Source organism: Notechis scutatus, chromosome 4 (genome assembly GCF_049901735.1).
Source record: "Notechis scutatus isolate UNSWTSFEM ecotype Mainland chromosome 4, rNotScu1.2, whole genome shotgun sequence".
NCBI lineage: Eukaryota > Metazoa > Chordata > Lepidosauria > Squamata > Elapidae > Notechis > Notechis scutatus.
Window position 1 is genome coordinate 129673813 of NC_142012.1, and position 13847 is coordinate 129687659.

The window sequence follows — 13847 nt, forward strand, 5'->3', positions numbered from 1 at the left end:
GGATGCCAAATCCTTAGCTCAATAATATATGAAAACATCTTTACTATGTGACTTCAGATGTAAAAAGAAGAAAGATGTGTCTTGCACCTGCATATAGATACATGGATGATGATGACCATCATTCAGGAATAAAGTTATAAAAAAAAGTACTGTGACTTTAAACTTGCCAGAAATGGATAATGATTAAATGAAGCCAAACTTCTAATAGCTGAACCCAAATCTCAAGTTATTGTAAATAGAGAAGCACATGAGAAATGTGCCCCACAATCATGATACATGATGGACCAACTAAGTTCTAGTTATCTAGAAAGAAGATACTGTACCATGGAGATGGAGATGATGGTACAATGCAATAGATGTGATGCCCTTAGGTGAAAAAAAAACCCTCTAAGTACTGTACTTGATATCATCAAAATTAGTACATGTAACCATTAACTCTGAAGCCAAGGAAAAAATACTGATAGCACACTATAAAGAGATAAAAATAGACTTTTTGAAAATTGGGATATGCGAACAAATACTTTGTTGTAAGAGGGAAATAATGATATTGAAATGATTCTGAAGAAAGGCAGGTTGAAGAATTAAGATGTTGAAGATGTAACATAGGCCTTGGAATTTCCTTCTTGAAAATGGCAACATACTGTGTCATTGAAAGGTTGCTGTGCAAAACCTCAGAAAGGCATGCTTACACACTCTTTTTGTAGCAAATCTGTTCAATTGTTATAGTCTAGTCTTATGAGCTCAGATATCCTTGGGTGGATGGAGAACCAGGGGGAGGCAAAGCAACAGCAGACTCTGTTCCCCCAGATCCAAATGAGGCAGATCCAACAACTGTTTGTACCATGTTTACCCTGAATCCATCAGCTTCTGAACCACAGCAAGAACTAATTCTATCCAGCACTTAAAAATTCTGGTGTTTGAAGAGATAGGAGCACAAAAGGATCAGGAATTGCAGCTCAACTTGGAAAAGCTATTCTGGAATAACCAGTTAAAGGATGTAAGATTTGATCAGGGGCATTTATGCTCAGGTAGGATCAGAGCTGCAGATATTGAATTGTACTTGAATGCATTCTACCTGGGTTGTCTTTAAAAACTACATGGAAACTACAATTAGTCCAGAAGGCAGCAGTCTCTTTACTTATTGGCACCAGATATTGGAAACAAATAACACTATTTTGTAAGTCTGCACTATTTACCCATTGTTTTCTAAGTAAGTTTTAAAGTGCTGGTTTTGACCTATAAAGCCCTTTATTAGCATGGCACCTGGCTACCTACAAGACCATCTAATATAACTGGAAATGACCTGACCTACCAGATAATCTAGAGGGGGGTGCCTGTTGTCTCAAACTTACAAGAGATGAAACCAAAGTCAGAAAGTGCTGCTTTTCAAAAAATAATCTCTCTGGAGATCAGGTTGCCCCCACTCCTTATTGGTTTTCAGAAGTTGTTAAAAGTAGAATTACACCAAACCATTTTTATATTCACTTCTACTTTTGGAACATGTTACTTCTGCTATATTGTTTATTTTGGTCTGATGTTATATCATTTTTAATTTATTAGCATTTGTATTCATATTGTAAATGTTTTTGCCCCCATTCATCTCAGTATATTTGCCCTGTACTGTGTACTCCCAAATGCTCTTTGAAAGATACAGAATATGAAAAGTAGAGACACAGATCTTTTGTGCAGTGACAGAGTTTTCCATACGATGAAAGTTTCTGAAGAAAATATTCATCTTTGAGTCCCCTTCCATCTCATGTGGAAAGAACGTTCTGCAAATATTCTCTAAAGGCAGTCTCTGACTAAGAGATTCTGTCTGGAGTGAGCAGCATCATAGATAACTATTCTTAGAAATGAAATTGAAAATACTGAAGCTGTCTGTAGTTTCTGTCTTTTAGGGTCAATTATGAACAGTATAGCCACAAAGACCTTGATTTTCAGATGCCAAGATGGATCTATAAAGTGAATGACCCAGTGACCAGTTTAGCTCATGAATGTTGGTCTTCGGCAAGTCTAGAAATATAACTACAAAGCAGGGACTCTTAGCTTGTTTGACCAAATTACCCATTTTTCCAGGCTTAAATAATGTCATTAATCCTCCTTGCCCCCTTCCTCCCCGTAACTCTTTTGTTACACACAAATGTCTCAGAAGCACTGATTCCAAACTGGATATTTGACTTACAAACAAGCAATTATAAATTATCCCATTTATCCCCAGGATATGCCCAAATTATCTTCTTGGGACTAATTATCTGTAGTTTAAGAATCACTGTTATAAAGACTGAAGAAGCAATCACATCCTCCACCAATTGGGTTCTTCTCAGTCTAAGATGGTGGATTAACTTGCTGGAGCCTGCACAATTGGGCAAAACTGCTCATAATATGGAAAGTCCCCAGCCTAGGGACTGAGCAATGAAACAGATGAAGAAGCCAACAGAACCAAAGAGGTATTGTAAACATATCTGAAGATATCTTACAGAGACTACCATTAACCAAGGGTTAATGACAGTTGCACTAATTTGAGAATAAGGAACACCAAAAGGTGCATATTAAACCATTGACAGAAAGGCAGCAATAGGAAGTAGCATTGCATGATTGGTAACTCAATCACTTCCCTTGAAATGTGCTGAAGAACAGAAAAATTCTGTCAGAATAAAAGTAATGTCACAGAAAGTTACAAGTCATGGGTTGATTTGAAAGAAAAAAGACAGAATAGGAAAACAATAGTATTTAGATGAAGGAAAATACCACAAGTGCTTGGAATCAGCACCTAATGGCCAGTCCCAGAAAAAATAAATCTAATGGGACATTATGGGATCAGTGAAAATTGAGGACAGGCATTCACCATAAGATGCATAATTGCAAGGTAACCAACTTTGATCTTGATCACTTTGAGATACAGATTGGGATGGATCTAGATTGAGCTGTCTGAGAGCCTGGAAAAACAAAAACTCAGAGAAGGCTTATTACAAATGTTTCCTTCTAAAACTGTTTGAGGGACAGCAAAGGGGATGGATGGTTCAGATCAGTGGCTCCTGAAACAGGAGTACTAGAAATGTAGAAGATCTGGGTGAAAAAGGACCTATAGCTGCTGGAATCTGTATTAGGGAAACCACAATATTCTTTTTGTGTCATAATAAATAAGGCAGCCCTTTTAGAAAGCTTAGGTTGTTTATCAAGTGCTGATGGCACCATAGCAGAGGGGTGTGGATTTTCTACCAGAGACAGAGAGCTTGAACATGACTGAGAATAGACAAGAGCTCCTAGACAACCTCTGAGACCTCTGGTAGGAGCTTTGAAGAAAGATAAAGGAGTACTTTCAGAGTCTGCCACTCTAAACACTTGTTCCCCCAGAACAGCTCACAAATGGGACAAACAATAGCAGTGAGCCTGTTTAGTAATTGCTTTGCAGTGCTTACAAGAATTTACCATTTGATCTTCCCCAAGGCAGAATAGGCAAAAACTGTTCCTAGCTGAGAAGGAAATTCACTTCCATAATGCTGGTGTTTATGAAATGGAACCTTTAAGACTCTAAGACTCTAAGACTGAGACCAAAGGTTTTCTAAGAGATAATGTCTTGCCCCAAATATCTTAAGGCCATGGGAGGAGGGGGGGGATGATGGAATCGAAAGAAAAATGATAAGAAAAAAAATTATAGGACAATTGTGAGCTAAAATGTGGTATTGCTCCAGATAAAAACAAGATGGTTTGGCATGTGCTGCATGCAATATATATGAAGGGCTGAACTCCTGACAAGAATAAGGAAAGCTTTCAAATTGGGCTTTGTGAATGTGCACACCCTATGTATTTCAAAGTCAACATTCAGAAAAAAAAACCTGAGTTTACTGGATTCCTCTCATCTAGTGAGAAGAAAGCCATGTTCTTGCAACCAGTTATATTGTCTAGATCAGTGACCCCCAACCTTTTTTACGCCGCGGCCCGGTACCGGCATCAGCTGGGCGCCGCCATCTTTTTTTGATGAAAACGTGCTTCCGGTGAGCTTTCTACCCGGAAAAGCTCACGGAAGCGCTGGCGCTGCCATTTTTTGATGAAAGCGTGCTTCCGGTGAGCTTTCTACCCGGAAAAGCTCACCAGAAGCACTTTTCATCAAAAAGATGGCAGTGCCCAGCAAGCCAGCGGCCCGGTAGGACTTGTTCCGCGGACCGGTACCGGTCCGCGGACCGGTGGTTGGGGACCCCTGGTCTAGATTCCACTATATGTGGCTTCTTTTCCCACAGCATTTTACAAGCCTACAATTTGAAAGCCACAAAAATCAGCTGTGAATGATGAACTCAATTAACAAGGTGACTACTCTGTATTAATTCAATGCATATCTATTTGTTCACATCTTGTGAACAAAAAAATGTAAAAATTATATGTAGTATTGTGTACCCATTGAATAAACTTAAAGTTAAAAAACTGACTTAAACAAACCAGTAATTGGGAGTTTCTTGTTTAATCCCTAAAAAACAGAATTAACTTTTATGATGCCAATTCCACTGTTTTGCACTGAAATAATTCTTTGTCAATCCTTTTTTAAAGGCCTGTCACCTTATGGTCAGCAACAGAGGACTCGAAGAAATGAAATCTTCATTCATTGTTTCACAAAATTGATTGTGGCACAAAGAAACATGTGGAATAATAAATTTATTAGTTAAAAAGCAACTTTATTTTTGCTTCAAAATCTAAAATGGCTACCCTTCTGACACTAGTATTTTATTCATATTTTCTCAATCATCTCAGTGTTACTGAATATATAGTTAGTTTGCTAATAGTTAAAATATTTATTAATTTAGGATGATTAATTTAGAAGACTTCTATCTATTATCCCACAGTGCTAAATACTGATTTAGCAAAAAGTTCCATTGAATTTAAAGCAGATTATTCCAACGTCCTCAAGATTAACACTCTATAATTCTAAGTATTGGAGTTATTTAATGCTGGAAAACAGTTTGAGATTTTATTAAATAAATAAAAATGCATAGGAGACTCACTGACTTTGTGATACTTATTTTAAAAAAACAGGTTTGGATTCAGATAACATGACAGACCCAATAAAGTGAACAACATCAGTGAACACTTTTTTAAAAGAAAAACAACAAAAATTATAGAAACTTAAAGAAGTCAAGGAAGATAAAAATTTACATCACACATAAATCGAAGAAAAATACAATTGAACTTAATAGGTTTGCTCTTTGTGTCCTACACTCAGTTCCTTGTGAGCTGTCTCATCTTCCTCCATCTTTCTTAGAAAACAGGAAGGTGACACCTGTTGTGCAATGATAAGGGGTCTGGTGTACAGACAGAAAGGGAGACAGAAAGAGACAGAAAAGGAGAGAGAGAGAGAAAGAAATAAGGATACTTCCAGATAAAAACTGCTCTGATTAGCACAGTAGTAACCTTTGGAAATATATATTTTAAAAAGGATAACTCCCAGTACAGAAGTGTAGAATGCTGCACCGTAACTGTCACCCATTTGGATGCTGTAAGTTTCCTGAAAACCAACATGGTTAAAATACAAATATTAAACATGCCATCCAGTCTACTTGGTGTCCATAAACATCTTCATCTGGAAGCACCTTTAATGGAAAAAGAATCAATGAATAAAGCAATGCTGAAGGCAAACAAAACAATAAAGCAATTGGTCATGACTAAGCAATTAATTCATTTTTAAGTATCTGGTTAAAGAAGTTGAGGTGAAGAACATGAGAGAAAACAGGTTGAAGAACATGAGAGAAAAAAATATAACAGATCAAAAAGTAACAGGAAAGCTCACATATACTAGAATGGAAAAATGGGAACTAAAATCTGCAAGCAAATGTAAACCTTTCTGGCTAATTCCAGAAATGCATGCATGAGCTTAGCAAAAAATAAATTCTGGATCATTTCCAGGACAGTATTAAATATTAGATAAAAAATATAGTATGGGGATTCTAAGAAAGAATACAGCCTTAAGTAGACTACAGGCTGACCATCAAATGCTTCAAATCTTTTTAAGCAACATTATGTATCTGGATTACTTAAATCATCACTGTGAAAAATCCCAAATATGCCAACTTAGTTTTATTAACTCAAACTAAGTTAATAACCCATCTGAAATCTATGGAGTAAACATACTTTCTTCTCAGTTGAACTAAATATAAAATATTTTGTTTACAGTTGACAATACTTTTTAAACTATTAACTAAATTGACTTTAGGTTGCTTTACTTCATTGTAATTCCAGAATTATTGTTGTTAAATTATGTAGACATTCAAACCAAATAACTTTGTTCATCCAGAAAGAAGAAGATACCGCCTTCTACAGCTGCATGATATTTTCTGAGTCATAGAATCAAAGAACTGATTCTAGGGCTTTTAGGGTACTATCTGCAACAATCAGATTAAAACATCCCTGAAAGTTGATTGCAGATTTGCTGATTTAAATACATCTGCTGTTTTAAGAGTAAGTAACACGTATAAATAAATTTATATGTGTTACTAAAGCTGTTATCATTCCCCCAGAGATTAGAATGGCCCCATTCTAGCACTTTGGCACTGAAGACCTGGTTTTGCCAGTGGGCTTGGGGAACCCAGAGAGGGATGGAGCCCATCAAATGGCTCGTGTGATCGGCTGTCATCGGGGCGGGGGGTGGGAGTTGGGTTTTTTTAAAAAAAAAATTTCCAAATTTTGTTCTATTGTACTTTACTAATTTATTTGATTCTTTTTGTTAGTTTTTATTGTTTTTTATTTTAATTTTAATTTTTGTTTTAAATATGGTTTTACATTGTTTAAGCCACCTTGAGTCGCCATGGGCGAATAGACAGCAATATAAATTAAATAAATAAATAAAAATAAATGATACAGGTACAGCAACACCAAGGATGTACTGTCAACGAGTCCTAACATTAAATAAATGTATCTTACAATAGTATAAAAAGTCAGTGAATTGCCTGAAATAAGGTGACTAAGGCACAAAAGATCAGCGGATGTCCTCTTCCCTCATTGGAGGATTTGTACAACATGGGACGTAGAAGGAAGATACAAAAGATCTTGAGAGACCCTTCGCATCCAGGCCACCCGATGTTTGAGATCCTACCATCAGGAAGACGATATAGAGTGCTGAAAGCCAGGACAAGTAGATTTCAACATAGCTTTTACCCAAGTGCTGTGATCAGGTTAAATGCAGAGTTATGAATCTGGTGGTCTTAACATATATATATCCTGGTTGTACAGTTTTTAATTGTTATTTGTTTTAATTTGTTTTATATTGTTATTTGTATATGTCTTTTGGTGTTGTTTAGTTGTATGTTGCGAAAGAGCACCTTATTTCATTGTTCTCAGGTTCCTGAGCACAATGACAATAAATTTATCTTATCTTATCTTAGCCATTTCCAAGGTCTTGTGGACAAGACCCTAAAATGCCTAAACCAGGATCTTTTTAAGAAACTGTTTGTTTTCATATAACCAAACCTTGTATTCAAAATATCTATATCAGAGTTCCAATATTAATTTGAGGCAGATTTTGTCTTTAGTGTCACCTAACATACTTAGTAAAATTTTACAAAGATTAGATGTCATTCTTGCTGCTGTGTGTACAATATATTTAAAAATTTTTTATAACCTGGACATTTTGATGTCCTACTTACCTATTGGCCAGATGTCCTATAATTATTTGTTTTCTATAATTTTATATCTTAAATGTTTATCACTTTGCATTTTTTTAAAAAAGAAAAGTGGTTTATAAATTTTATAATTAATTAATCCTATAATTTACACATTTTATGCAAATTACTTTTATGCAAAAACGAAGATTGCTTAGTTTGTTTAATTTGTCTCTATGAATTTTCTTAAATTTTTAAAAGGTAGAGATTGCTGCTCTAATGAATAGAGGGATGCCATAAACTAGAGAACAATTGCACAACCTATTTATTGTTAATTAAACCTGGGAGCACAACAATGTATTAAAGTGAGTCAATTAATTAAGCACAGCCTCTTCAATCACAGAAGATACAGTTAGACTTCATTTTAAAAAAAAATAGCCAGTCCACTGATAATTGAGCTGAATGAACCAGAATATCCAATGTGGAGGAAAAATGAAAAGGAAGGAAAAGAGAAAATAGGAGTGGCACCAGCCCACTAGCAAATGAGTCACACCTGCTCCAATGACTTCTTCAATCTTCACGAAAGACACATCAATTTCCTTGGCAAATTCACGGACAGCTTCATTGGGGTCCTCATATGTAAAAGGATCAATGTAGATCTTCATTCCAGGGGAGCCTTCTCATTTTAGTGGGATAAAAGGAGAGAGAAAAAAGAATCATATTCATCTCTGGGAGGAGGATAGAATAGCACCCTGAAGCTAAACCCTTCTTCCTTCCCTGGTGTTTTTTTTAAATCCAGGATCTCTTTCTGAATTGGCCAGTTCATTATCCCTTCTGTTCCAATCCTTTCTTATATCATTCTCTACTTTTCTTTTGCAGTCTCCCTGGAAATTTAGGGCATGTAATTAAAATGGATCAGGAGCAAGAAATAGATTATATCCAAAAACGGGTGCATATTTTTACTTATTGAAGCCATACCAAGTCCATTAGCAAGAAAGTCAAAGAAAAAAATGTAGCTAGAGAACAATATTTATTAGCCCAATGCCTTTTCTGCTTCCCTCTGATTGTGAGGGGTGGCTGTGCCATAGCAGTGAATGAGGGAAAGAAATAGAAGCAAACTAAGAAGGAAAATGAGTGAAAGGAGAAGGGAAGAGAAAAAGGGAGAGAAGAAAGAAAGAAATCACTCTGGAAAACTAAGTTGCCTTGAGAAATTGAAAACAAAACTAAAAAAGAAAGATAAAATACAATCAGTACCTAAAAACACTACTAGTATGCTCTTTTAAAAGTAGAGTTATAGAAAGACAAAATGAGGACTGAAAAAAAGAGAATAAAATCATTTTTCAACAATTTAATGTTTTAGAAAGCTTTCTAGTTGATTCAGATTGATGAGCTTGCTGCTTGGAGTTAAAAGTCTTCTTATAAATCTTGTTTGCTCAATTCATAAGAGCAAAGTTATGCAGCAAAACTACTTTGCTAGTTCTATAGGAAAAATGGCATCAGATTTAGGACACTTCTCTTAATGCATAATTTAACCCATTTTTATTTACTCAGCACACCTTTTGATTGTTTTGTGACTGCTACTGACAGAATGTAGCAATTACAAACTGGTGAGCATCTAAACAATAAAATATAATCTCTATAATAAATATTCTTCAGGGTTCTTTTACCCTTCTCCAAATGATTCTCTTTGTAGCTGATAAAACTCTATCAGACATGACTGGAATGATCTGAGAGTGCTAAAAGGACTTTGAAAGAACGGTAGAAACCTTGTTATTTCACAAATCTTAAGATAGATCTTACATTCAGAAATACAAATCATATCAGTAGAAGTACATACATTTTATAGTGAAACATATGAATCTAAGAACACACAAGTGTGAGGTATCATTAATGGTGAAATTTTTTTTCTGCTAATGGCTAGGTAAAAAAATCTAAGATTCTCATACCTTCCTGAACTATTTTCTAGACCACAAAAGTCTTCCATTCCCTTTTCAAAATACTACTAAAGCAACTAAAACTGCAAGATTTAGGCGATTGTTATCAGCTTCAAATGTCAGGCTTCTACAAGTGATTGGAAGCTTTCCAAACAGGGAAAATCACCAGTCATGGTATATGCTTTAGGAGAGGATGGCTCATATTCTTCAGTCAAAGGACTACCCTTGGCCTATGAATATTGTTTGAATGCTATTTCAAGGCCATATTTCAATAGATGTGGGTGAGTGTGGCTTTATATAATTAAACTATAGTATATTAATTTCCCAGATGCACATAATTCTGATTTTTACCTTCCATCAGATTAAAAATTAAAAAATGCCATTTTCAGAGAATCTCAATCAAAAAGATTCAGGTATTCTGGATGATCTCATTTAATATTAAAATATTTTTGAATTTTCTCAAGCTAAACATACCTAGTCTGAACCAATAACACCTAGATATCTCAACCAATTGCTTCAGATGTTATTATAGGAATAGGCAATCAGTAATCTATAGGCCACATGTAATTCTTAACTCTCTATCTTTAGCAGTTGGCCTGTAGGTAACCAAAAGGTACCAGAAAGATAATAAGGAGAACAGAGAAAATAATAAGTTAGAAAGAAAAGAAGGACCACCATACTAATGTCCAGTTTTGACCTGAAACATATAGATTGCATTACAGTTAATGCAGTGATCAAACCCTATACTCAGGGGTGGGATTCTACCAGCTTGCACCTATTCGCTAGAACCGGTTGTTAACATTCTAAGCAGTTTAGAGAACCGGTTGTTAGAAGAAATTACTCGCCTAATCCTGTAAGGAAGGCAGGAAGGAAACATTCTGGTGTTGCTTACAGAAACTGCCTCTCCGTTACCCCTTATTACATTCTTGGCAGGACTAGACTTCCTGTCTCAGGAACTTCTCTGGAGTTTTTTTCCCCTTCTTTGCTGGTCCTTTGCTTGTGTGGAGTGACCATTCAAAGTTACAATGGCACTGAAAAAAGTCACTTATGACCATTTTTCACACTTACGATTGTTGCAGCATCCTCACAGTCATGAGAGGCCAGGCGAGGAGATGCGTGCCTCGATGTGAGTGATATTGAGTTGGCCACGCCCAGCCAATAACATGACCACCAAGCCACGTCCACCCAGTCACATGACCACCAAGTCACAACCACCAACTAATCCATGCCCACAGAACCGGTTGTTAAAAACATTTGAATCCCACCCCTGCCTATACTAATTGATCAATTCCTTCATTACAGGATTAATTTTATAGCACTAAATCTGATGTAATCTGAACAAACTATTGGTCCAAAGCTGGATTCCTCTATTGCCAACAGCGAAAACTTGCCAGGAAGTCATCTTTATTTTGACTTTTTCATAAATGCTTTATCACATAGACTTTTACTGTTCCATAAATACTTTTATAAGTGCAGCCAATTCTCTAGCAGAATTAAAAGGGAATTTACAAGATGATAACCAAGTTTGGTTTACAGATTGGAACAGCAAAACAAACATATAATTCAGGTGATCAATTTGAGGACACAATGACCTTGTAACATAGTACTGGCATACTCTCTGCAAGTGTAATGTGGCTTCTAAATGCCCAGCAGTATAGACTGAAGGGCCAGGGAGACGGTATATGCACAACTGATAAATGGCTTTGAACTTGTTAAGAAAATTTGCCATAGTTTGGAACTACCCTGGGGGTAAAGGTGGGCTGACATAATTAGCACAGCATGAATGAAAGCTCAAAGATCAGAGGATGAAAAGAACATCCTGCTATGCAATTATAGGCTACATGCAACAACTCTGGTACTAATGATAGAGAATAGACTGATGCATATTTCTAACTGATAGCACAAGCTTTCTTCTTTTATCATGCTGAGAATTAGCAGCTTCTCCATTCTGCCAAAGGAAAACATTTTGGTACTTCAAAGATTGCAGACTTCTGTATCACCAACAGATGGTAATCAACAGAAAGATGTATTTCCTCAATTTTAGATTATGTAGGGCTTTTTAAGGGCAATATCCTATATTTATGGCTACTTAACAATAACTGATAACCAAACAATATAATATTAACAGTCTACAGTATTTTCATTCTCTTCTATAAATATTCCTACTGGAGTTTGCAAAATGTTTTATTTCAGCAAATATTTAAACCATGAAAAAAAAATCTTTAGACTCTTTGGGTCATGAAATCTGTACTTCTCAGTGTTCTTTTGTTTATGACTCTCCAACTTTCAACAAAATACCTTCCAGAAAATGAAAATATAAATGAGAATTTTGATCATAAACGTAATTTATATGTTTGTTATATTTTTTGCACTCTCCAGATTTTTAATCTTTAACATATGTATTAACTTGTAACTTTCTCTGGAAATCACTGTAGGCTTTTCACTTTGCTTCTTCCCTGCCACCATTCTGTGAATGAAGGGCTACACATCTTAATTTTCTTTATTCTGATACATTTAGCATGCAAATATATCAGAATGTAAAATGTATAAAGGTTATCTATGATGTAAAGATTATAACCTGACACAAAGATAGCCAATGAAAAAAATGTTCATAATTCTGTGCAGTATGTTTTCCGTGCTATTATCAGTAGCCACCTGAGATGGATACTCTCATTAAATTATGTTTTTGTACTGATGCATGCTGACACAGTACTGCATATATAGAAATATTATCCCAGCGATATGTTTCTTACATTTTTGGCCACCTTTGCAAGCCTGAAGAATAAAATAGAAACAAGTAAAACATAATCCATTTAAAAGTCACACTAAACTATCTTACCCAATAGACAGACAACAAACAATAACAGCCAGCCAGTCTGGTTTAGTAATAAAGGCATTAGGCTAGAAAGCAGGAGGCTGTGAGTTCAAGTCCTGATTTAGGTCATTTTGGGACAGTCACTCTTTCAGTCCAATCAACCTCACAGGACTGTTGTTGTGAGGAAAATAGGAGGAAAGTATCTTGTGTGTATTTGCTGCCTTGAGTTACTTGTAAAACTAATAAAGATGATATATAAATAACACAAGTTTTTGCCAACATTTGCATTTACATCTATCCATACTTACATAAAAAGAGCTCAGTCTGCTCCAGTTGTTGGGCAATTAATCTGAATTTTAGGGTCTTGAGTAATCTGATCACCATTAGCCTGATGGTCATTTCTCTAACATTTTACTTTTTAATGTATACTATATAAATTCATTTTTCAATTCAATTGTTCATAATACTATAAATATGTTGACAACATTTCTAGTTATTTTGGAAGTGTTGATTTCATATATTAATTAATTATGCACCCCATATTTCCATCAAAGTATAGCATGGGTGTCAAACTCGCAGTGCCATGTTGCTGTCACCTGACGTTTCATTATATTTTTCCCCTTCACAGAGCTGGAGTGGGCATGGCCTATGCATGATACTTCTAGTCCGTGGGTTGCCAGTTTGACACTCCTGATAGGGTATCTGAGCTTCTCCAAAAAAAAAAAAAAAAAAAAAAAAAGCTTTTCATCCAGATTCTGGCTGGGCCTAAATTTCCTAAACTTTAGGAATGAAATTATGAGTAATAGCTGAAAACTTCCCAGTATGAAGTTAATTATAACATTATTGTGAAAAATCTATCTATTCCTTACATACATCAGTTAACTATCAAGGTGAAAGTGATCTTATTTTACATAATTTCTTTACTGATCACGGGATATCTGACTAAAGCTAATAGAGTCAAGCAATCACCACATGGCCAATGATGATGGCTTTTATTCATGACAATTTCATTGATGTTGATGAAGATGACCTGGCTGTTTTCTTTCCCCTTATACTTTATTTAAAAAAAAACTAGAGCAAAATAAAGTAAAAGCAGGGAGATTAGAAACTTAGTGATTTAGAAAATATGAGATTGGATCTACCTTTCTGCCTTTAGTTAAGATATATTCTATTGGACATTGCTACTTTGGGGAAAGAATATGTCATTACGAAATGTCCACAGAAAAGCATCAACATAACAAATGTCCACGGAAAAGCGTTAACAAGTTTCAACCATGCTGCAGGTTCTTGTAAAAATCTCTCATTATTTATTCAGAAAAGTAAGTAATCAGGCTGAAAGCCAGTCACAAATCTCTCACACCCCATTTTCTTTGCTCCAAATAGGACAAACACTGAAAATAGGTAATGGTAATGAGGAATGAAAGTTGTCCAGTCATCACATCCTTTTAAACTATTTCTTGCCTGAAGTTGCATCAAAACATAATTTAAAGTATGTTCTGCCAAAGAATACATGAC

General features: G+C 35.5%; 1 protein-coding gene across 7 annotated transcripts in view; it reads right to left on the reverse strand.

Annotated features, from left to right (window-relative positions):
• EPHB1 (EPH receptor B1) overlaps positions 1–13847 on the reverse strand; it is a 385756-nt gene that overhangs the window by 43064 nt on the left and 328845 nt on the right. For 5 of the 7 annotated variants that reach the window (XR_015749454.1, XR_015749455.1, XM_087964909.1 and 2 more), the window contains one exon: positions 8137–8259. The exons of the other annotated variants lie outside the window; for them this stretch is intronic. Coding sequence is in view for 3 of the 5 variants with exons in the window: in XM_087964909.1 (XP_087821035.1) it covers positions 8137–8259 (123 nt within the window). In the remaining 2 variants the exon portion in view is untranslated. The remainder of the gene's footprint in view (positions 1–8136; positions 8260–13847) is intronic. 7 annotated transcript variants of the gene reach the window in all.